The 25,332-nt window shown below is 51.1% G+C and overlaps 1 protein-coding gene across 3 annotated transcripts in view; it reads right to left on the bottom strand.

Annotated features, from left to right (window-relative positions):
* The window catches only part of FAM13B (family with sequence similarity 13 member B), a 694,693-nt gene that overhangs the window by 160,640 nt on the left and 508,721 nt on the right, over positions 1-25,332 (bottom strand). For all 3 annotated transcript variants that reach the window (XM_069649076.1, XM_069649078.1, XM_069649077.1), the window contains exon 18: positions 25,137-25,232. In XM_069649076.1, the coding sequence (XP_069505177.1) occupies positions 25,137-25,232 (96 nt within the window). The remainder of the gene's footprint in view (positions 1-25,136; positions 25,233-25,332) is intronic.

Genomic DNA, 25,332 nt, shown 5'->3' with positions numbered 1-25,332 from the left:
GCTTCTGGCGAGATGAGGAATCCAGTTACGCACACAGTGATGTATTTTCATTTGAATTCTCTGTTTCTTCTGTGATTTATTTCTATGTTATCACTGGTTGCTTGTAAACTTTGAATAAATAGGCGTATAAGTGCTCATTATTTTCTAAGAGTGTGTGGTTGCAAGTTATTGCGTCTTCCTGCGTTTTAAGTATTGGCTCTGTAATTGCACTGGTGATTTATGACTGTGTGCACTCTGGGAGAGCAATACAGGCACACGTGAGGGACCAAATAAATACATAACGCCATCATTCCTAGCAATTGCATGGCTTTGCGTACCGTCACCACTCGACCGGCTACATATTGAGGGATCTGAAACAGCATGTTCTGGACTCTCTCGTTGGAGGGGAAGACAAGGCCGTCCTTTGTTTGAATTAGAGCCCCTAGGAATTGCTCGACTTGGCTGGGGTCTAGACTGGACTTCTTCTCGTTGATGGAGTAGCCCAGGTGGAACAAGGTGTCTATAGTCTTTTGGGTATTCGAAAAGCATGTTTTGAAAGAATCCCCCGTTATGAGCCAGTCGTCGAGGTAAGGGTAGACCGGAATGGATAACCTACGCAGGTGTGCCGCTGCCACTGCCAGTACCTTCGTGAATACCCTTGGCGCTGAGGCTATGCCGAAGGGTAGCACTTTGAACTGATAGTGTTTGCCTTCTATCATGAACCGGAGGTATTTCCTGTGCGCTGGCAACATTGAAATATGAAAGTATGCATCTTTCATGTCCAGTGTTGCCATGTAATCCTCCTGTGTGAGCAGGGGGATTACTTCCTGCAGAGTCACCATACAAAACTTTTTAGGTTTTACAAATTTGTTCGCTGGGCGCAGATCTAATACAGGGCGCATGGTTAGATCCTTTTTGGGTACAAGGCAGTACACTGAATATAATACCCTCCTTTACCTGTGACAGAGGCACGACCTCTATGGCTCCTTTTTGCAGCAGCGATTCCACTTCCTGAAGGATGAGGCAGTGTTCTGGTGTAAGACGTCTTCCCTTTGGAGGCCTGATTGTCAGGGACCGGCTGAACTCGATACAGTAACCATGGGCTATTGTTGACAGTACCCAACGGTCTGTGGTAATTCCCTCCCATGCTTGCAGAAAAGATGTTAACCGGCCCCAACCGGGGATGCATGGGAGGGGACCCGAATCTTCGGGTCATTTGGTGGTGGTGGCCGGGGAGCTTCTAGGAGTAGGGCCCCGACCTCTTCCTTTGCAACGACGCTGTCCTCTTTGCACATACTGCGTGTTATACCCACTGGTTCCCTCAGGGGAGGACCAGTTGCTGGCTTAAGTGCATTGCTGTTGAGTTTGTCGTTCGTCACGAAAAAAGCACCTATTGCCATATCCGCGCCTATTAGGGGGTCTCATGATTTGGTCCAGGGTCTTTAATGTTTCGTGCTCCTTCTTACCTGTTTCCAGTGCCTCATCAACCGCCTTACCAAACAAGTTGGAATCCTCAAGGGGTTTGTTGATGAGGGACGCCTGTGTTTCTGGCTTGAAGCCGGAGTTTGAGCCATGCATGTCTTTTAAGGAGTACACCCTGGATTAAGGAACGGCCAGCCGTTTCCGCGGCATATAAAGTGTTCTTGATGATGCTTTGGTTCACTTGAGTGCCTTCTGTGACGGTGGCCAATAAGCGGGTACGAAAGGGCACTGGGACTTCTAGTAGACCTTCACGCAATAAGCCCCATTGTGCATCGGCTTAGCTAGCCAACAGAGTAGTATTGTTGGCAATACGTGTGGCGAAAGCTGCAGATGATGTAATCCTTTTCCCTAAAGCAGAGCTTTTTCCCCTCTTTATCGGGAGGTGCTTCACTGGTGGACAGCGGAACCCCCGCCCTTTTTCTCATGGTGGTCACCACCAGAGAATCTGTTATGGAATGACCCCTGATATATAAGGGATCTGAGGGTGAGGGGCTAAAAAGCTTCTCGATTCGTGGGTTTACACCTCTAACTAGGGCAGGTGTAGATAAAGAGGGAACGAGGAGTCTCTTGATCGAGGAGAGGTATGGCTTGGCTTGCAGGTGGCTTTTTTTTAAATTCTTTTTTCAACAAAATCGACCTCTGGGGTAACCTCCCCCGTATAGATTTGAAAGTGTGCTGCCGCCTTGCGTAGCATGGCATTGAATGTGGGTTGATCGTCCACACGTGAAGGGTCTGACAGGCGTAGTCTGTGAAGAGGTCAGATCCAAAGCATCAGGGTCTGTTGACACCCCTGGGGACTGCCAATGCTCACACATCTTGGGGTCTTCTTCAAAGTCCCTTAGAGGGTCTTGTATATCCTCAGTATTTATAAACTCCTACTCTTCCTGAAATTGTGGATCCTCATCAGTGAGGTCATATGTGTCTAGCTCTTCCTCCTGTGGGTCGAAAAGTCTTGGGGATTTGGCTCTAGGGTCTTCAGGTAATACCTCCCTTGGCCTTTTAGGTGTAATGTGTTCAGAAGTGGACACAAACCTATCCAGCCTGTTCATGCAGGATTCAAATCTTTCCCTAGTCCATTGGGATGGCCCAGGACGATCTAGTGGCGGGAAGGCTTGCTTCTCCGCCTCTAGGCGTCGAGATCTCTCCCATAAAGTGGAGGAGATACCCCCATCGCCCCCTGAGAACCCTTCCCGTGGGTCCGACGGTGGGGAAATACGTCTGGGTGTCTTTTTCGAGCTAGGGGGAGGTTCCGGTGTACCTTCACCAAGTTTCGGCGTGTCCCTGATCTTTTGAGTGGGCTTCGGTGACTCCTGCACCAGCCGTTTCCGAGAGTCCTGGGAGACTATCCTTGCTATGCTTTCCCCGACCATCATCTCCGTTGGGGCTGGTCAGGAGTAGTTTTTGGCGGAGCCGGAACTTTGCCGTCGACGGCCGCCTTCTTCCAAGGCGTCTCGACGGATGATGTTTTAGTGGTAGCGCCCTTAGTACTAGAAGGCCCAGTCGCTAGGTGCGCACGCGGCTGCGGGGAGGTCTGCCGACCCTTACGGTCGGTGGAGGCAGCCGGCTGTGTCGGCGTCTCCGTTGGCACCAAGGCCTTCTTCGATTTACTCAAAGAATGGCCGTGGGTTGTGTGCTTAGTGACTTTGTGTCCGTCAGCATCGCCGGGGTGTACATCCCCATAAACAGGGTCAGAGCCGTGCCTTTCGGGGCCGGGGACAGACGCGACGGAGCGGGCGCGCTCCGTTGAGAGGTCAACAACCTCCGTTACGGAGGTGGAGTTATCACTATCCCCCTCGTCGCACTCGGCAGCGGGTGAGGAATCAGCCTTCGACATGGCATAGGCTGCCCACCTTTTGACCCTGCGTTCCTTCAGAGTTTTTTGGTCGAAGGAGCTTACAGGCCACGCAACCGGCCTCGTCGTGGTCGAGGGGTAAGCAGCGGTTGCGCCGCTTAGGCTTGTCCTTCCACGGAAATTTGCCCTTACAACGTGGGCAAAATCTAAAAGGAGTCCTCTCTATAGCCGAGGACGTAACCAGTGATAACGACCCAGAAGGAAAGGAGGGAGAAAAGGAAAGGTATTCTATAAGAAACAGAAATGTCCACCCCGACCCCCACTCTCCCTACTGTGTAGGCCGGTGATGCCGGGCCACGTGGTCGGCAGCGCCAATAGGATCATCATCCGTCGAAAAACACTGCCGTCAAAGATCTTGTACTGGCGGGGAAGCGGAATGGCTGTCGAAAGAGGGTCGCAGGTTATATGAGTTAATTAACAAAAAACGACCAAATGTCGAGTCAATGGCAATGAAAGAACCCCCCCCTCCAGAGCATTTCTGGTAAGCAGATTGCTATTCTGCAGCTACTTTGCACAGCCGCTAGAAAAAACATCTGAGCACTTCTAAATTCCGAAGTGCGTGCATGTTGCACATCCGATTTTATTTTAAATGCAAAAACGTTGCCAAAATCGTTTTTTTGCCCCCTCTTCTCTGAATCCACCATTGAGCACCACAAGGAGTGCCTATTCCAAGATGGCGGTCCGAGAACTGGCTGACTAGCACCTCCACCTACCCCTGCCTAAGCCCAGCTGCCTGGCTCCAGATAGGCTACTGGTACTACTTCCTGGCCTATCGGGCGCCGGAAGGCATAAAGCTGGCCCACCTCACCAAGGCACAGGAAACAAGGCTGCTTCCTGTCCTCAGCCGGTCACCAGCCTTCTGCCTCTGCCGGAATCCCTGTGTGGCTTACCCCAGCACCCATGGCTGGCATTTTGTGACTGTCTTTAAAAATTTCAGAACGTGTCTGCATTTAACTTGTGCTCCGTGCCCAGTACACCCTCCCAATCTACTCCCACCAGCAGCTGCCAAAGCCTAGGACTTCTCTGCACCAGGTCCTGCTGCTCACCCTACTACTCGTCATGCTCCAGTTTGTGACTGTAATATATCATGTGCCTGCATAGTGCTTTTACATGACCCCCGCCCCCCTTTTGCGAGATGATGAATAGACAAATGTATCCTACATGCTGCATCCACTGAACTACTGCCTAACTATTGACTATTGACCTTAGACTGATGAAAGTAACAGCAGCCCCTACTATTGTTGTATGATCAGTCCTTATAGGGGTCTATAGCACTTCGCTGAACCATCACTGTTTTACCAGTCACATGTACTCATAGCCTTCACTGTGTCCGCCATATTTAGACTTACCTTCATTGCTTCAAATCATTAAACGCATCTTAATCTATTGTTACCAGGCTACATTGACCAGCCTAGATGTGCCCTGCACCTACAACTGCATTTAGCCTATGTGTGCTCTGCACTGACTAGCCTAGATGTGCCCTGCGCCTACAACTGCATTTAGCTTATGTGTGTTTTGCATTGACTAGCCTAGATGTGATCTAACCACAACTAGCATCTGCTAGGTATAGCACAGTAGTCCCGCCCCCCCCACCCCTTTCATCTACACGGAATCAACACTTAGATGTTAGTATGTCCTCAGCATTGTTTGACAATGACTTCTGCCTACTTGACTAAACTAGCCCAGACGGCACTACTTACCTGTGCCATCATAGCCATTATGGCCACTGCCATCATAACAAACCCTCCTAAGGACAGAAACCTGAGACTTCGGTCTCAATTGTCTCCTATCTACGAACCTTATAGAAACTTCGCTAACGACGCCAATAATCGAACTATTACCCGGTATACCAACTCCTCTTCCACACTAACGCAAACTACCAATACCCCTGACCAAACGCCCCCCAAAAAATACACTTCCCGAGATACCCTCTCTCACAAAACCTCGCCAACTGCCAACCTTGACAGTACCTTAATGCTAACAGGGTCCCTCATTAACTCTAGATCAGTGGTAGCCCATGCTACCGAAATCACAGACATCTTAAAAAATGACAATCTCGATTTACTGGCCATAACTGACTTGCCTACACGAGGCCGCAGGACCAACTCTCATGTTAGAAGTACCTAATAACTACCAAATCATTAGAGTGGACCGGCCTAATGCCAGAGGTGGTGGCCTAGCCATCATCTTCAAAACAACCCACCCTATTAGACTTGCCACCTCAGCTCACTTCACATCATGTGAAGTACTCTCTGCCAAATTGCCCCTCTCCAACAACCGTACTCTAACTATCCACTTGATATATAGACCCCCTGGGCCTCTAGGCACCTTCGAAGACGACCTAACCAGTCTTCTAGCCGACAACAATAAAGATCACTCTCAAACACTACTGTTGGGGGATTTCAATCTAGGCTTTAATGATACTGACAACATGCCGAATCTTTTGCAGCCTTACTAAATGACCATGGTCTGACGCAAAAAGTCCTCTCACCAATGCATATCAAAGGAAGGACCCTCGACTGGGTATCCGAACTAAACTGCAACATCAACATTACCGATATCGTCCCACAATCCTGGACAGATCATCACTTAATACATTTCTCTACCGCGTTAGACCTCCTCAGTCCCAAGCCTAATAGGGCACCGCCTCTCCCTACCAGAAGTAAGAAGGACATCACTGCTGAAAAACAATGTTGAAGGATGTTTGGTTTGGGCTGAGTTTTTGGATATTCGCTTCAGAACCTAAGATTAGTAATTCAGTTTTTTCGTCATTTAGGCAGAGGCCATGGGATGACATCCATGCCTGAATGAGTGTGTATATTTTGTTCACCAAGGCTGAGTCAGTCTCGAAGTTGCCCGAAAGGGGTATGAGGATCTGGGTGTCATCTGCATAGTGTAGGTGACACCCAGTCTATCCAACTTGTCAAACCGAGGCTTGGTGAAGATATTATACATAGTAGGGGAGACGCAGGAACCTTGTGGGACCCGCAGGTTATTTTAATGGGGTCGGCAGAGGCTGAAGTAGAGAAGACTCATGGTCCGGTTAGCTAAGAAGGATTGGACCCAAGCTATAGCTTCTTTGGTGAAGTTGGCAGCAGATTGGAGGTGGTTGCATAACACTGCATGGTCCACCAAGTCGAACGCTGCCGACAAGTCCAGTTGGAGTAGCAAAGCTATTTTTCCATTGTCCTTTAATTCCTCAATTTGTGTCTTTAAGTCTAGCAGTGCTGTTTCAGTGCCATGGAGAGGGCGGAAGCCCGATTGTCGTGAGCCAAGTAGGTGGTTGGCTTCTAGATAGAGCTGCTTACATACAAATTCAGGACTATCTAAAATTTTAAGTAGAAATGGCACAGTGGTGATGGGTCTGTAATTGGTAGGGATAGAGGGGTCCAGAGTTTGTTTTTTAAGTAATGGTAGAACCCAGGATTTAAGATTGGCCGGTACTGTAATAGTTTTAAATGAAGAGTTTATCAGCTTGGAGATAAAAGGGGCTAGGTCTCTGGCTACATCCTTTAATATCTGTCCTGGGCACGTGTCGCCTTTACAGTTAGAAGGTTTGAGGGAGAGTATTATTTTTTCTCTTTCAATTATGGAGATAGTCTTGAATCTAAACGGTGTGGTTGTCCTAGTCAGCGAAGGTTGACTAGTTTGTTGGTCAGGGAGTGGTGGTAGTGAGGCCTTTTTTTTGTTGCAATTCTGCATTGTAGGGACGAGATTGTATTCGATAGAGCATTTTGTATGTTAGTACACCATGCTTTATCCTATGGGGCATTGTCTACCAGTTGAATTGGGGATTCCAACACTCTCATCTAGTGCACCCAGTCCCACTGCTAGAATCCTGCTAGGTTGTCTTCTGCGAAGCCCCTGGACCCTCTTCTAACTCTAAAGTGAAATACTTACCTGTTTGCCCAGTTTTCCTAAGGAACTCGACTTTTTCTACTAAATAACCTATTCTGACACCGCCTGTTGGCCACTAGTCCTAGTGACCCACCTTCTGCCACTGTGAACACTCATGCTCCAAGAATAAGGGAAAGATTTTCAAGGGATTGGGATTTCTGCCTAGAAAAGAAAATACGTATTTAAAAGTAACTTGCTTGCAAAGAGTTGGTTGGCAACTGTAATTCTAAGAGTGAACAGTTACAAAGGTTCTTACTGATCTTGCATGTGTGATGCACTGTTCTTAAAAGTAGGGTTCACATCTTTTCTTCCTTAGCCACTGTTTTGCCTGTCTAATAGAAAGTAGATGTGAAGGTATTTTACTCTCCTGCGATTAGGTTGTGCCCCTTACCAAAAGTAAAGTGTTGGTATCACCAGGTTAGTCCTTTGAGGATAACTGTATGAGTGTCCCCCAACTGGGGCTTGCTTCCCCGGACTTGCTGCTAGCCTGTCCTTAATAAGTCTGTATTAGGTTGTTGCCTACCAAAAATAACTGAGTCATTCAGTAAAGTGCGACATTGGGTTTTACTTTCCCCTTCATTGCGAGGTTAAAAAACTATGTGGGTTTTACTTACCTTGTGTTAGCTGTGTGCCATCCAAAAATAAGTTACAAGAGTTATTGCTTATCCCTATCTGGGGTTCCCCGATTTCAAAAGCACCTGTAATTGTATATAACATCCTTAGGTTCCACTCACCTAGTATAACTGTGTGTTATGACAAAAGTAGTTATAGGTTTTTACTGCACCTAGAAATAAGTGTTCCACTATTCACCTTAAGTATATTGTCCAGTTGACTAAGTGATTTGTACCGAGAATCATTAGAAAACTGGAAGTGTCTACTGCCCTGGCATTACTGAATGTAATTGTAAAAAGTAACCATTGGTTTTTACCCCAAGAATAGGCTTGACCTATACTGAATGTGTATGAAAAGGTTTTGACTTCCCTAGAACCACTGTTCTCCAGCATGGGGTCTGCCATGGATTTACATGCTCATGAATATTCCCCGTCGTCAGGCTGGGAATCCTCGGTAAAGAAAAAATCAGTTTCAGTTTTGTTTCTGAACTGTCTTTCTACTAGTAAGCAATCACTGGTCTCTGGGTCATACTGCCCCCATCCAATGACTGCCCTCTACCTAAGCCCCTCCTCTGGCAGCGATCTTCGGATTTTTACCGCACGTTCAAGTGTTGCGAGTCCTTGTGATATAGCTCTCGAGCTTTTACTGCGTTTTGCGATTTTTCAAAGAGTATAATCTCATTTTTTCAGTCAATCGAGCCTCAAGCTCCACCGTTTCTACTTCCGATCAACGGGGACCCGTTTCGGAATTTTCTACGCCCCTCAAGGGCGAAGTTTCCGTCGAGTTTCACTTCTTGGAGGATTCCAGAACATCTTTGAGGCCTACCCCACGTGGACATGGCCCAGGACAAAGGAAACACGACGCCCGAATCCAAGCTGTTCAGGAGCTGCCCTGGATGCGGATTGCAGAATGTCTTCAAGGAGGACGAGCATTCCAGATGCCTCTACTGCCTTCACAAAGACTAAACACACGTGGAGAAGGACTGTGCGTTTTGCAAGAACATGTCGGAACGGACTATGGAAGGATCATTGGATCCGCCTCGCCAACTGGCTGGAAGGGAATAGCCCAGCAGTGGGTGTGAAGAAGAAGAAGTCTGAGCAGTCTGCTAAGACCTTTGAGGGCGCTCCAGCGACGGGGGCCCAACAAAAGGCAAAGCACCGCAAGTCCGCGGGCACCGGGAGCGCCGATCGGTCAGGCTCCTCGGCTGCCAGGCAGGGCGCAATTTCACCGACACCATCAACCACGAGCCAACGCTCTGGCTCGGAGAAGAGGATATCGGAGAACCCGGGTAAGCTTCGGGAGAAGCCCTGGTATATCCCGACGGAGGCAGCCGAGGGGGAGCGAGGCAGTGACTCTCCCCCCAAGGTGAAGGCCTCAGACGCGCCTAAAGTTGTAAAGGCCCTGATTCACCCGGCTAAGGCCTCAATCGAGGGAGTTGTGGCGGCCCTGGCGAAGCCCGTGGAGGCGACCTCGGGGCCTAGAGTTTCCCTGTCACCGCAGAGGGAATCCTCTTTTCAGCCCATCGATAAGACCCCCGTGAAACCCTGGGTCGAAAAAGAGGGGGGGGCCCGGTGGCCATCACGGACCCAGATACAGCCTCTGTAGAGGAGCTGGCAGGAGTCACAAAGATCTTGAACAAGGAGTTCAAGGAGGGCCGGCCCCACGGGAGGGATCCCGACGAGGCGGACGAAGAAAGCGACGGGGGTGCCGACGAGGAGCTTGTGGAGGCAGAGGATTCCACTCCCCAACCGTCTCAGCCGGTGCCTGGGCCACAGGACAGCTTGGGAGCCATCTTGATGGCGATCCAGGCCTTGTGCACAGAGATAAGGACAAGGTTGGCCTTACCACCAGCAGACGACCCAGCAGAGCCTGGGCCCTCGGGAAGCCCTCCAACCAAGCGGAGGAGGACTCACACCCCCCCCCCCCAATCCCTTCCAGCCTTCACAGCCCTCATCTTCCTCCCCGGATCTGAGGGATGACACGGGAACAGAGACGGCCACGTCGGGGACGGATAATGACGGTGGTGACGACGGGATGAGCCTTCCATTACCACCTCCTCGGGCCTCCCCAACCGACGAAATTGGCACCTTTCATGCCATGATCGCCAGGGCATCCGAGCTCTTCCAGCTCTGCCCCGAAGAACAGAAGAAAGAAGGTTGCCTCTATCAACGGCGTGAGGCCAAGAGCAAGGAGGTCCTCAGTTCCGTTACTTGACGACATCTGGGACGAAGGGCTGTCACACTTGAAGAACCCGTCCACGACTCCTGCCAAGTGAGACCGGTACGAGAAGAAGTACCGGGTCCCGGATTCCGCCCCCATGTGCCTTAGGGTGCAGCGACCCCGGACTCGGTCGTCTCCGCGGTGGCCAAGAAGAAAGTGGCGGGGGCGACGGCTTCAACCTCCCTGCCGGACGGCGAGGGGAAGAAACTGGATGCCATGGGACGGCGAGTCATCTCCTCGGCGGCGACGATTAAAGCGGCCAACGCCCTCAGGATTGTGGCCCGCTATGACAGGGAGCTGTGGTTTAAGATCGCTCCCCTGCTAGACTTCCTCCCGGACGACAAGAGGGCTGAGGCCCTGGAGATCCTACAGGAAGGCGAGGTGGCGTCGGACCACGCCATAACAGTGGCCACGGACATTGCTGACACCGGTTTTCCGCCAGATGGGCAACAGCATTTGCCTTCGCCGGTGATTTCCACCAGGAAGTGCAGACTAGAGTTCTGGACATGCCTTTCGACGGGAACAACCTGTTTGGCAAGACAGTGGACGAGTCACTGCAGGCTATCAAAGCCGACACGGAGACGGCCTGGGCCTTGGGTGTTCTGCAACAGCGACGGCCGCCATTTCGGAACTCCGGAGGCAAGCATGGTGCCTCCAAAGGATTCGGCGGCAGCTCCTCGACGCACCTTCTGACGGCCCGCTCCTCGTCGCAGGAAGCCTACAAAGGACGTGGCAAATCAGGAGGATCTCGTCGTCGTCAAGGAGGCCAAGGCGGCAAGGACGCTGCCAAGCAGGACTGAACCAGCCGTAGCGTCGGGCCCCCACCTGAGCACCTCGGTGGGAGGCCGGCTGGCGAAGTTTATCAGCGTGTGGGAGTCCGTCTCCACCGACCGATGAGTGCTAGATGCCTTGGCCCATGGGGACACACTCGGGTTTCTAAAGAAGTGCCCCCACATTCCACCTGTGGCCAGGAAGGAAAATCACGTCCCTCAACTGCTCCTGGAAGTAAGGGCGATGCTGAAGAAAGGAGCCATAGAGCTCGTCCCAAAGAGGCTCCGGAGCATACTCACGATACTTCCTCGCAAGAAAGAAGACCGGCGGGTGGCAACCCATCCTGGACCTCAGTCGTCTAAACAAATACATCAAGTCCCAGAAGTTCCGGATGGTCACCCTCCAGCACGTGCTGGGACAGCTGGAGGAAGGGTACTTCCTATCGTTGCTGGACTTTGAGGATGCCAACTTTCACATCCCCATTCTGAAAGGACATCGAAAGTTCCTGAGATTCGTAGTCCAAGGGCGACACTATCAGTTCAAAGCACTTCCCATCGGACTAAAGTCGGCACCCAGGGTATTCACTAAGTGCCTGGCACCAGTGGCAGCGCAGCTACACCTGCAGGGGATCCACATCTACCCATACCTGGACGATTGGCTCATCCGGGCAAAGACAAGAGAACTTGCCATCGTGCACACAGCAAAGACCGTCCAACTGCTCACGGATCTGGGATTCTCTATCAACTTTGCGAAATCCCACTTGGTGCCGTCGCAAGTCGCCCTGTTCCTGGGAGCCAGGCTCGACACAGTTGCGCGATTAGCTTCTCCATCGGAGGAAAGGACGGAGGCCATCCTGGGCAAGGTGCAACGGCTGTCGACCATGGACGTGGCCAGGGTGAGGTCCATCAAGTCCCTGCTCGGCATGATGTCCTTGTGCATCTACCTCGTGCGCCTGTGCAGACTGCGGATGCGTCCACTGCAAGAGTTCCTCGATGCCCGTTGGATGCAGGTGGCAGGCAACTTCGAAGACAGGATCCTGCTCAACGAGACGTTCCGCCAAGCGATCCGGTGGCGTGGCACCGTGCACATCTGGCGGCGGACATGGACTTCCGAGACCCCGGCGCATCAGGAGACGGTGACGACGGGTGCCTCCCTGGAAGGATGGGGAGCGCACACCAGAGATCTCCACGCAAAAGGCCTTTGGCTCCCGGAGGAGAGGTCTCTACACATCAATGTTCTGGAGCTCCGAGCAGTGTTCTGGGTCCTCAGGTCCTTCCTTCCGTCCCTCAAGGGCAAGGTGGTGAGGATCTTCACCGACAACACCACTACAATGTTCTACATCCGGAAACAGGGAGGCACCAGATCCCTAGCCCTATCCAAGGAAGCCCAGGATCTGTGGCACTGGGCCGTCGCCCAAGGGATGTTTCTGGTACCCTTCCATCTGGCAGGAATAAAGAACACTATCGCCGACTCACTCAGCAGGGAGCTGCGCACGTGCCACGAGTGTGAGCTGCGTCAGGATCAAGTGGATCTACTCTTCCAACGATGGGGCAATCCCCAGATTGACCTATTTGCGACGGGGACGAACACCAAGTGTCGGAGGTTCGCCAGCAGGTTTCCCAGCCGGGCAGCATGGGCGATGCCTTCTCATTACACTGGGACGGCCTGTTCCTGCATGCGTTCCCATCGTTGCTGCTGCGACTCATCAACCAACTCATACGGTCCCGGTGGAGGATGATCCTCGTCACACCGGCGTGGCCGACACAGATCTGGTTCCCGGAACTTCTGGACATGTCAGCGCCCCCCCAGTCAAACTGCCGACGGACGCGGATCTCCTCACCAGAGAAGGAGGCGCCATCCTCCACCACGACCCAGTGTCGCTGAACTTGCAGGCCTGTCTCCTGCAGCACTACAGTTTGGAGGGTACGGTATTCCGGCGGACTGCAAGGAGGTGCTTGCAAGGGCCAGGGCGTCCTTAACTCTCAAGTGCTATGGACACAAATGAAGGTTTTCTGTCTGGTGCCGGGCACAGAAGATTAACCCTTTGCGGATTACGGCCCCTCAAGTGCTGCCGTACTTTCTATCGCTGGCCAAGGTGGGGCTGGCCCATGCCTCCATCAAGATCCATCTTGCGGCCATCTCCCGCTACACTAGAACTCCGGGGCGCTCATCCCTGTGGTCCCATTGCCTGGTGAAGGAGTTCATGAAGGGACTGTTCCGATCGTTCCCGCCGGTGAAGGCTCCAGCCCCGGCGTGGGAGCTCAACGTGGTGCTGACCAGGCTCATGGTGCCTCCATTTGAGCCTCTGCATTCGGCACCGTTGAAGTTCCTGTAGTGGAAAACAGCATTTCTTGTGGCCATCACCTCCGCACGACGAGTGGGAGAGATCCAGGCCCTCTCCTGCAAAACCTCCATACCTGACTTTCCACGAGACGAGTGGTGCTGAGGACGCACCCCTTCTTCATGCCCAAGGTGCCGTCCGACTTCCATCTCAACGAGCCCTTGGTGTTAACCGTTTTTTTTCATGTCGCCTTTGTCGCCAGCCGAGAGGACTTTGCACTGTGGACTGCACAAAGTTTTCAGAAGACATCACAGCTGTTTCCCTCTCGAAGGCTTCCATTTCCAGATGGCTCTACGGCTGCATCATGCACTGTCCGAGAGCCCATTCGACCAGAGCGATCGCTGCTACCACGGCGTTCCTATCTGGTGTGCCCCTGCTAGACATCTGCAGGGCTGCTATGTGGAGGTCGACGCACACCTTCACGAGATTCTACTGCGTCAATCGGGATTCCAGGGAGGAGTCCAGGGTCGGCCAGGCAGTGCTGCGCAACCTGTTCGCCTGAAGGTGGGCCTGGTGAGGATGTAAGCACCACAGTGTCGAGTCGAGACCCCAGGAACAGTGCGTCTTGTGATGGCACCAAGCAAGACTTTGCATAGTTCACAGAGAACCCCAGTTCCGTCAGCAGCCGGACGGTTTCCCGCTATGTGAGCGACGACCATCTCCCTAGATTTCGCTCAGATGAGCCAGTCGTCCAGGTAGGGGTAAACGTGGATCCCTCGTAGACACAGCTGCGCCGCTTCTGGCGTCAGGCACTTGGTGAAAACCCTTGGCGCCGACTTTAATCCGAAGGGAAGGGCCTTGAACTGATAGTGCTGCCCTTGAACCACGAAGCGCGGGAACTTGCGGTGACCCTGGTGGATGGGGATGTGAAAGTAAGCATCCTCTAAGCCCAGCGTCGACAGGAAAGCCCCTTCTTCCGAACTTCTGGGATCTGATGTACTTGTTCAAGCAGCGGAGGTCCAGGATGGGCTGCCAACCGCCCTTCTTCTTGATGAGGAAGTACAGAGAGTACACTCTTTGGGACGAGCTCTATCGCGCCCATCTTCAGCATGGCCCTCACCTCCAGAAGCTGAGGGACTTGGTTTTCCTGCCTGGCCATGGGTGGTATACGGATGGTCCAGGAGTTGCAGCAGGCGTCCTCTTCAAGTTCTTCGTTTCCTTCCTCCAGTGGTCGAATGCCTTCCAAACAAAAGACTCCCCTTTTATACAGTTCTCTCCCTTTCAGTCCAGCCTAGCTGTCACTCACCCAGCAGGGCGGCTGTCCTTGCCGGACAGTCAGCCAGCCAATCACGCCAGATTGCATTTGGGTCTCCAAGGAAACTAAGCACAGGGAGTTTCGGGCACCTCCCTCACTTCCTGCCCACCCCAGACACTCAGAAGTCATGGGCGAACTTCAGTCCTGAAGCACGCCAAAGGCTCACGAACAAAGGGACCAAACCTGGTTTGGTGCACAGAGGGAAACACCAGAAGGACCTTTCCACAAAGAGGCGGCTAAAAAAGATGACCGGAGTCTGTTTTTAAAGAGGGGTCCTGGGCGCCATATTGAAAAACATGGCAGCCCCGATTTTTAGCTACCGGTGTTCGCGGTCGGGAAAAATCCTGGAAGTTCGTTAGAAAACCACTGCCACCAGCCATTTGAATAGGAAAGGGTAGCTTTTGACAGCTACAGGAGTGTTTAGATATAGGGGATGCTAAGTAACCCCTCCAGCACTCTATAGGAAGATAGTCTGTGCTGGGTCTACAAATTTAAAAAGACTAGTAAAGTCAATTTAACTTTACATTCTCTGGGGAACAGTAGTTCGTCCCAGAGAAGGTATTTAAACCTTGGTGAGTCCAATGGACACCCCTGTGCCACTGCACTAAAGGTGCTGTGTGAAAATAAAAAGATACCTATGGGGTTATCTAAAACTCCATATCCAAAGAACACAAATGTAAAACACATTGAAAATGAAAAATTCAGTCCCAGAATATAGCAAAAGAGCTGGAGGGCTCTAAGGTAGAGGGAATTTAGCACTTGGGTGAGAATCCTGCCTAACAGTGCCTACACATTATATCTCCGGCTTCGTGCACAGCCCAGTTCCACTTGTTCATATATTCTTTAGTTCCCAATATATTGAGTCTTAATTGCAGCGTCAATCTCCTAAACGAAGGATTAGGCCATTGTGTTAGGTAGGTTCTTGGTTTACCCATCTTATATCCTTGGTGAGAGTACGCTCTATATCTGCTGAGCTTACACAGATTGTCGATGTCATGTACCATATCCCTCTCCCTGGATTTCCTTTTAATGACCGACACGTAATCCGGTCGGTCACATATTGTGTCTATGTTTAAATACAAATTGTGCAAATAGTCTTCTGTGTAAAGGCTCAGCTCTTTCCTAAAATAGTTGGAGCGTTCACCGTTTGATGTTTTACCCATTAGCTGAAGAAGGGGACTTGTGCCGGCTGCCCTTTTTCCAGTTTTTAGATGCAAAAGTGTTTTTCTAAATGGACCAACTTGAAAGTAATGGCTCTAATCCATACTCCAATCTCAAGGCCTCCACCGGCACACCCCTAGGCATATTTATTATGGTCTGCAAAATGTTGCCTTCCAGTTTCGATAGCCACCCGACATCCTTTTCTGGCAGTCTCACAAGTGCGTATCTCATCACCGGGCTCACACTAGATTTGTATAAACCCTCCTATGTTTCTGCCGCCTCTGTGCTCCACTTAAGATTTTATTGCCAACCACCTTCTCCATATCTTAGTTGCTATATGTTCTTTATATTGCAAAGCCGATGGTGTCGCCCATATGGTGAAACCCAAATATAGGGCTTCCGTTGCCCTTTCCAATGTTGTACTTTCCAAGTACCATGATGGTTTTTTTTGTCTTTCTATAGGAATCTTCCAGGCACATTGTCCTTCTCTTTTTCATAATCATGAAATTGTCTTTAGCGTATACTTCTAGGGCGTTCAGGGAGCGGTGCAGACCAATTTGTGTCTGGTCTAGGATAATTATATCATCGGAGTAAGCCATCATGACCACTTTTACGTCATTTATTGTTGGAGGAAAATTTCTTGTATCCATTAGGGCTTGGTGCATATCCGCCATATAAAGGTTGTACAGGATGGGTCCCAATGCACATCCCTGTTTCAGCCCCCAATTAGTGGCAATGTATTTTGTTAGTACCCCCTCTTGATTAAAACGGACAGCAACTGTGGTGTTTTTGTATAGCTCCTGTATAAAATACAGGAGAACAGGATAAATGCCCCAGGCCTTCAATTTGTACCACAATCAACTTCTAGATACCAGGTCGAATGCATTTGAGAAATCCACATACCAACAGTAATTATAAGTTACTCACCGTAGTGACTACCGTACTCTTAGCCCATAGTCCCCTTTCCTCCATACTGTATGGGCGTCCCTTCCAAGGGATGGGAGACGGAACCTTTTTCACCAGAAAAACCTTCTTCCCCTTTAAATTTAGAGGCACGCAGGGTTGCAGCCCAGGGAGCATGCGCTGCCCTGACTCCGCTCTCCGGCGCCACACCTCAGTCCCCATTGGCACGTCAACAATAGATTTAGCATTAATGACACCAGTATTATTAGGGAGGAAGTTGGTGGGACGTATGGAGGAAAGGGGACTATGGACTAAGAGTACGTTAAGTAACTTATAATTACTCTTCCGTCCCGCTTCCTTTCCTCCATACTGTATGGGCGATTACAACTGATTGTAGCCTCAGGGTGAAGAGTAGACCCTCCTTAAGCAAATAGGTTCCTGAGAAAAGCCTGTCCGAAAGCCGCATCAGATCTAGAGCCGGCATCCAAACAGTAATGCTTGCAGAAAGCCGAGGGAGAGGCCCAAGTGGCCGCCTTGCTTATGACTTGCCAGGAGACATGGCGCTGGAATGCGATGGCCGTTGCCTTGGCCCTGACTGCGTGGGCATGCATGTTGGCCGGGAGCGGCTTGTGCTGGCTCTCATTGTCTTCTCTGATGGCAGAAACCATCCAGCGGGATATGGAAGCCTTAGAGGCCAGATAGCCTGGCATTGAGCCGCTGAAAGTGACAAACAGGGTGTCCAACTTGCGGAAGCCCTTGGTCCTGTCCAAGTAGAATCTTAGGGCACGCCTGACAGACAGGCAGTGCAGCACTCTGTGCGTCGTCCTTGGGATTGGGAAAGAATGTCGGAAGGACTATTTCCTTGTTTGGGCAGAAATGTTGGGTGCGTCCGCATGACTACCTTGTCCTTGTGAAAGGTGGTATATGGTTCAGAGGCGACCAGCACCTGGATCTCGCTGACTCGGCGAGCCGAGGTGAGACCGACTAGTAAGGCCGTCTTGATGGTGACCAGCCTGATGTCCGCTGATGCCATTGGTTCAAATGGTTTGTGCGCCAGGACGCCCAAGACTATGTTAAGGTCCCACACCAGGTGCGGTCTCTTGACGGGCGGGTAGAGCCTAGCGAGACCCGTCAGATGTCTCTTGACAATAGGGTTTGAGGAGGAAAAAATGCCTTCCTCAGAGTTCCTGTTAGCCCCAATGGCTGCAAGGTATGTACGGCAGGTGTCCACCTGCATGCCAGAAAGAGAGAGGAATGTTGAAAATGAGAACACAACGTCCAAATTGCAGGCCAGGGGGGTCAATTCCCTTGGAGTCTGCCCAGTGGCAGAATCTGGTCCATTTGCTTTTGTACTGGGCCCTGGTGGCTTTGCTCCTGGCGCCACAGGCTAAGGTGCCGAAGCCTTTCCTGCTCAGGTACCACGCTGTGAGGGCTAGTTTCCCTGGCGCCGGGTGGATGATTCTGCCCCCATGCTGCACCAGATGATGTGCTGGGCCCATCGGAAGGTGTATCGGGGTCACATCCGAGAGGCTGAGGAGCTCCGAAAACCATGGCCTGGCCGGCCACCATGGAGCCATCAGAATGATGAGTCGTCGGTGAGACTCCTTGATCTTGCAAATTACCCTGTGAATCAGGGGGGTGGGCGGAAAGGCGAAGGCTTTCATGCCGGTCCACTGGAGGTGAAATGCGTCACCCAGAGAGCCGGGACCCTGCCCTTGCTAGGATGTGAACTGGGGACACTTCTTGTTGTTCCAGGAAGGAAATGGATCACCGTGGGGGTGACCCCACCTGTTGAAGATCTCCTGAATAACGAGGTCGTTTAGCTACCACTCGTAATTGGCCGCTCCCAGCCTGCTGAGCCGGTCCGCTTCCAGGTTGGATTCGCCCAGGAGGTGGACTGCCAAGAGGTAAATGCCGTTTTCCAGGGCCCATTCCCACATGCTGATTGCCAGTCTGCACAGAGGAGGGGATCTGGTGCCTCGCTGCTTGTTGACATAGTACATGCTGGTCGAGTTGTCCGTCTGGATGAGGACAAACTTTCCCTTGAGAAGTGGTAGGAATGCTCTGAGCGCTAGCCAGATGGCGTTCAGCTCCAACCAATTAATGTGGTATTCCTGCTCCTGTCGAGTCCAGGTGCCGTGGAGCGATAGGTCGTCCACGGTGGCTCTCCAGCCCTTGAGCAAGGAGTCGTGGGGCACGGCCAACAAGACCGCTGCCAGTAGAGCCAGGAGATGTTGGAACCACCAAGCTGAGGTCACTTTTCTGCTGAGAAAGTGGGCGGTGGCCCTCTTGATGGCCGAGATTTTGTCCTCTGAAGTGAAGACCCTCTCGGAGCACGTGTCCCAAATAAGACCCAGTAACGTCAGAGTCTGCGTAGGCTGCAGCTGTGACTTCCTGAGGTTGAGCGAGAAGCCCAGATCGTGCAGTGAGTTCCTAAGAGCCTGGGAAGAGTGGTGAACCGCTTCCGGAGAGGTAGCCCTGATGAGCCAGTCATCGAGGTATGGGTAGATATGGAGGCCCTGTGCCACAGCGTTCATGAGTCTGGTAAAGACCCTGGGGGCCGAGTTGAGGCCAAATGGGAGGACTTTGTATTGAAAATGGTAGGTCATGATCCTGAATCGTAGGAAAGAACGATGGGGCTGCCAAATCGGGAAGTGAAGGTACGCGTCCTTCACGTCCAGGGAGCACATCCAGTCTCCCTTGTCCAATGTCTGAGGCTGGAACTTCCTCAACTACCTGGCTCTCTACGAGTGACTGGATCTCCGCCAAAAGAGTTGCTGTCCCAACCTGTGGGAGTGGAGGAGAGGAAGGAGGAGAGGATGGGATAGGAAGGAGGAGAGGATGGGATAGGAATGCAGCACCCCATGGATACTACGGAGAGGATCCAGGGGTCAGCGACATTCTGGCACCAGAATTTTGCATGGAGAGCAAGCCTGCCCCCCACTGGAGACATGTGGACCCGAAGGGGCGTGTCATGCCTTCTTTCCCTCGGAGGATGATGTGGAGGAGGGGGACTGGAAAAAGCCCTTACTCCCCCCCACCCCCTTTTTGTTGTTTGCGCCGGTTCTTAGACGGCAAAAAGTACGGCTGCCTGGATCTGCGTTCCTGGAAGCCGTGGAATCCTCCATATGTACAACCCTTTTCTGAGCGTTGCTGAGATTGGGAGTACGACTTGGGCGTGGTCTTTCTAAGAATGGATAAAGACTTTGCCGTTTGTGAGCCGTTTCTCTTTTTGTCCAGCTCTTCCTCTATTGAGGAGTGGAAGAGGTCCCCCCTCCCATTGAACAGTAGATCCAGAATGCGCTCCTGGACATCAAGGTTAAATTTCGTTGCCCTGAACCAGGCTGTTCTCCTCATGTCAGTGGCAATGCAGATGGAAAGGCTTGAGGTATCATGAGCCACTGTGGATTCCATGAGGTCCTGCGCCACGAGCATGGCTTCGGCTAGCCCCGCCTTGAAGCGTGAGTGGCACTGTGTGGGGAGTTCCAGGAGGAAGTCCGCAAATTCCCGCCACAACCTTTGGTTGGCACAACCAGCATGGCATCTGTGTTGGCCTCACGAAGATGCAAGGAGGCGTTGGAGTAGATGATCTTGCCGTACGCCTCCAAGATCATCTTGTCTAGCAACGCCGCAGAGGAGGTGGCTGAGGAAGACTGTGGCTTGGAGTTTAGTGATGCTGCAGCGATCACTGAGGAGTGTGGCTGAGGATGGGTCGAGAACAAGAGTGTATCGCCTTCCATCTGCCTGTACTTGGTGTCCAGGCGTCGATTGACCGGCTGTACCGAGTGGGATTTAAGTCAACCCTTTTTTGCCAGGGAGACTACATCGGTTTGCAGTGGAATCCCTGTGTTGGCAGAGGGGCATCGCTTGAGGACTTATGCCAGAACCCCCTCTGCCGGCTGATCGACCTCGGGTCGGGGGAGGCCCAGGTACTCCACCAGGTCAGCAAGGCGTTCGTGGAAGGCTGAGGATGCGTGTCCGGGTCCTCCTCCTCCTCATCCGTATCCTGCGGGTCTAGAGGATCCTGTGGAGGAGGAGAAGATAGCGCCGGATGCTGGGGCACAGGGACCGCAGCCGGAGGCTGAGAAGGCAGTGGAGGTTGCAGAGTTCGCTGTGGAGCCGGAGGAGGCAGGGAGGCAGCTGCACTGGGACTTGGGGGCCCGGTGGAGCCGTTTGTGGTGCCTCTAGCATGGCGGGGAGGACTTCCCTGACTGCGTCTGATAACCCCATCTGAGGAGACCACATGAGGCCGAGGAACTTCTCGAAGAGTACCTCCTCAATGGTCAAAGAGGTGGCAGTTGGTACTGACAGGGTAGCGGGGAGATGCTGGGGCACTGCCTCCCCTGTCCATATTAATGCAAAGGAAAGCTGCCCTGCGTAAATGAAGGGTAGACTGTAGGCCACGTACCTGGTTGAGGCCAGTCCCACCTTGACACTCTTTCTTCGCAGAATTCCTGGAGTGGCGGACGGGTTTCTCTTTCTGGCGCAGCGGCAATGCCTGCCACGTGCCTGTGACGTGTTGCACGGCCCGCTGGGCCCGGCCTCGTCCAAGACTCTTGCGTGGGGATAACGAGGCCTACCCTGCTCCTCTGGCTTCAGCCCGGTAGGTGAGGCACCCTCGACCCGGGGGGGGGCGGAAGAGCTGCGTTTAGGCGCCCACTCTGACGTATTGCCAGTGTTAGGGCGTGGCCCCTCGGACATGTTGCCGGTGTTAGGACGTAGCCCCTCGGCCATGGTGCCGGTACAAAGGCGGAGCCCCTCGGGTGAAGACTCGGTACAAGAACCTTCCCGTCCCTCGACACTGTGCCCGGGAGGATCTGAGGATCCCTCGACTCGAAGGTCGGTAGCTGAAGCAGCCTCGGTGCACGTGCCGGTAGAAAGACCTGGCCGGTTCCTCCTGCACGGGAGAGTCCCTGGGAAGGAGTCTCCCTAGTGGGGTGCACTAGAAAATATCGGCCCTACCTTGGACTTGGTTCGATGCTGCACGAAGTTCTCGAGATCCTCTGGAGGCGACCTATGGAAGAGCTCCCTCCACCTGGCTAGCCTGTTTTTAGCACCTTCGAGGACATAGAGCACACGCCGAACATGGATTGCCAACCATGGCCTAAGCCAAGGCAACGTAGGCAGAGGGCGTGGGGATCTGAAGTTGGGGGGGTGAAGAGCCCGTTGCAGGATGAACACCTGCTGAACCCTGTAGAAGTCGACATGCGCCGGGGAGGAGCGTGACGCCTAAGGACCGAGTACCTGAATGATAGATGAAAAAAAAAGACTAAGAAGAAGTATGTGCGCATGGAATTACATGGCCGAAGCCAAACCCAGGAGCGCTGGTGAATTTAGCCCGTTCCTGTCGACGCGGAAAAGGGGACTGGGTGTGGCGCCGCAGAGCGGAGTCAGGGCAGCGCATGCTCCCTGGGCTGCACCCCTGCACGCCTCTAAATTTAAAGGGGAAGAAGGTTTTTCTGGTGAAAAAGGTTCTGTCTCCCGTCCTTTGGAAGGGATGCCCATACAGTATGGAGGAAAGGGGACGGGACGTAAGATTATAATGGATTTTCCCCTTTTGGGCGTATTGCTCTCAAAAATTGCAAAGCTGCGATGTTAGTTGTCCCATAGCTCTTCCACAAACCTGTTTGAAACAGACTCAATATGTTCTTATTTTCTGTCCAATTATTCAGTATTTCCAACAGGACTCCCGCGAAGAGTTTCGGACTAGAGTCCATCATCGCCAGCAGTCTGCAATTAGTTGTTATTAATCTATCCCCTTTTTTTTAGTATTGGCACCAAGATAGATTTTCTCCAGCTCTCGGGTATTTGGCCAGACTTTAGTATTTCCCCAAATTGCTGTGTAACATCATTACAGCTCACATTCTCCATTGAGAAGCCTGGCTGCTCAGCTCCACTACCAAAACTGTCTGGTTTTGCTTACACCTGTAGTCCTAGTTGTGTGTAGAGGTCCCAAAGGGTACTGCTTAGAAACTTTGCCTAACAGGTACATCCTTACCTTCCTGCCCCTGCCAGGCATACTGGAGCCGGAGGCGGGCTAAAAACATGCAAGCAACTCTGCAAGGGCAACCAAGACCAGTCTCAACTGAGTACAAGTAAGGCTACACAACAAGAACTCAACTTTACAGTACCTTTGGATAGAAGAAATAGTTCCAGCTGGCTTCTGTTCCTGTACAGCTCTCCAGATCCTTTTGTTATTTGGCCTCAGTCATGGGGACAAGATGGAGGACGTCTGGGGAATCCTGCACTGCAATGGGAAGGTCAGCGGCAGCAATGAGCCAACTTCAATTCAGCTGCACTTCGCGGTTTCAGCTCCTCGCGTCTGACAGCAAATGGCAACACCGCGGTTCTCGGATACCACTTCAGACTTTCCTCACATCTGGGGTCCAGCACTCTGTTGAGGTGGCTCAGGCTTGGTAAGTCCTGACCCTGCCAGACATACTGGAGCCAGGAGGCGGGCTTCACTCGTGAATCCCGCCAAAGGCAAAACGAACAAAGGGACCAACCTGGTTTGGCGCGCAGAGTAAATCTCAAGAAGGACCTTTCCGACAAGAAATGACGAAAGACGACCAGGGCCATTTTGACAAAATGGGCACCCATGCGTGCCTTAATGCAGCTGGGAACGCAGCCTGCGGTAAAAACACACAATGGTAATAATAAGTAAACCACTGCCACCAGCCATTAATTGTAGAAAGGGTAACATACAAATGTTACATGAGAAACTAGACAAAGGGGATACTAAGTAACCCCTCCAGCACCCTATGGTAAGATAGTGTGTGCTAGGTCTAGATAGTTGCAAAATGTAAGTAAAGTCAATTTCACTTCACTGCTCTTGGAAACAGTAGTTTTTACCAAGAGAAGGTATTTAAACCTTTGGAAAATCTAAGAGACTTCCCTCTGCCACTGCACTGGAGGTGGTGTGTGTCACAATGCAAAGATGATGCCTATGGAGTTTGTCAGACTCAAAGTCCAAATCACAGAAAAAATACATGAGTGGGGAAAAAAGTTTTCACTCTTTTCAGGTTAGAAATTAAAAGTCCTAAAGTCCAGCAAAATAGCTGAGGGTCTCTAAGGTACAAGGGTATTAGCACATTTCTGAGAATTCTTCATAACAGGGACCAAACCTGGTTTGGCATGCAGAGTAAACCTCAAGGAGGACCTTTCCAGCAAGTAATGGCGAAAAAAGAAGACCAGGGCCATTTTGCCAAAATGGGAACCCATGGGTGCAATACTGCAGCTGAGGATTCAGCCTGCAGTAAAAACGCACACTGGTAGGAATAAGTAAAACACTGCCACCAGCAATTAATTGTAGAAAGGGTAACATAACAATGTTACATGAGAATCTAGACAAAGGGAGTACTAAGTAACCCCTCCAGCACCCTATGGTAAGGTAGTGTGTGCTGGGTCTAGAACTTTACAAAATGTAAGTAAAGTCAATTTCACTTTACTGCTCTTTGAAACAGTGGTTTCACCAAGAGAAGGTATTTAAACCTTAGCAGAAATCCGAAGGATTTATATGCGACACTGCTCTGAGGATGTGTGTCACAATGTAAAAAGATGATCCTATGGAGCTTGTCAGACTCCAAAACCAAAAGAAAAACAGTTAAAATCAAATAAAATGCATGAGAGAGTGGGAAAAAGGTCTTGCTCTCTCTACAATAAAAATTAAACAAAAAGTCCTAAAGTCCAGCAAAAGAGCTGGGGTCTCTAAGGTAGAAGGGAATTAGCACATTTCTGAGAATTCTCCCTTACTAGCATCAACGCAGTTATAGGTATAGAATGTTCCTTGAATGAGCGTTCCACTATTCAGAAAAGTATCCTAGTAACAAGGTTGGTTTACTACGTGATTTCATTGCGGAGGGTCACTGCATAACTGACGGGGTCTACTACCCTGATTTTAATGCAACGTAATCTAAAAGTAACTAATGGTTTTTACTCCCCATGAATAGATGTGCAGGATAAGGGCCGACTTCTCTAGAATTACGGTTAGGTATTCTGAAGAAGGTTTTATACTTTGACTTGTGTACCTTCAAGCATTATGGTGCGTTTCTTTAAGTGTGTTTATGACTATGACCAGTACTTACCCCAAGACTTGACTTGGCCTACTAGTATTTATAATAAACCTTCATTTTTTAAAATACTTCTGGTTTTCAACGTTTCTTTTGAGTCCTTGGTGAACTACAGATTCAATGTACTTTCCTACAGCCCTCTCTCCCTCCTAGGATAAGCCTGGCTGATCTGTCTACAATACCAAATACACAGGCGGTACAGCCTTATACTAAGAGTGGAGTCTTGTACTGCCTCAGTTGAATGGTCTTGCTAAGCTTGGACTTCAGAAAAACTGTCCCAACACCCACCAAATGCAAATGCAGCTAGGCGAAGGGCGTGCAGTTAGATAATGCAAGGGTATGCCTAAGTGTGTGTCAGAGCTTCTTGCGCTCACTCCTTTGATCACATATATATAGGTACGGGCGTTCAGTTGGGCAGCCTTTAGCATCCTGTAGTAGCCATAGGGTATCACTAGTAATCGCATTGTAAAATCACAGTCTATTAACCATGGATGGGAGTAGAATAGCCACAACTTTTCAACTAATCAAAGACCATAAACATTTAGTTTCTAAAGCAAAGACAGAGTAATCCCTGGTGATTTTGAGATCACTTACGAGGATGGGTGTAATACTTGCTCTCGTCAGCATCTGTTTCACAAGGCGATAACGGTCGTAGAGGGGTTTGACAACTTGCCTTTCTTCTCTGGTTACCTGGTAAAGATAAAATAGCACAGTTACCCAAAGTGACAGACTACTCAAACCCAGGCAGGCTATTGACACCAGGAAAAGAATGACATTTCACTAGCTGCAA

The sequence above is a fragment of the Ambystoma mexicanum genome, chromosome 2q, assembly GCF_040938575.1.
Source record: "Ambystoma mexicanum isolate Mex_15411 chromosome 2q, UKY_AmexF1_1, whole genome shotgun sequence".
Lineage (NCBI taxonomy): Eukaryota > Metazoa > Chordata > Amphibia > Caudata > Ambystomatidae > Ambystoma > Ambystoma mexicanum.
The sequence above is the reverse complement of the archived record's forward strand: the minus strand, read 5'-3'. Positions and strand labels throughout refer to the sequence as shown.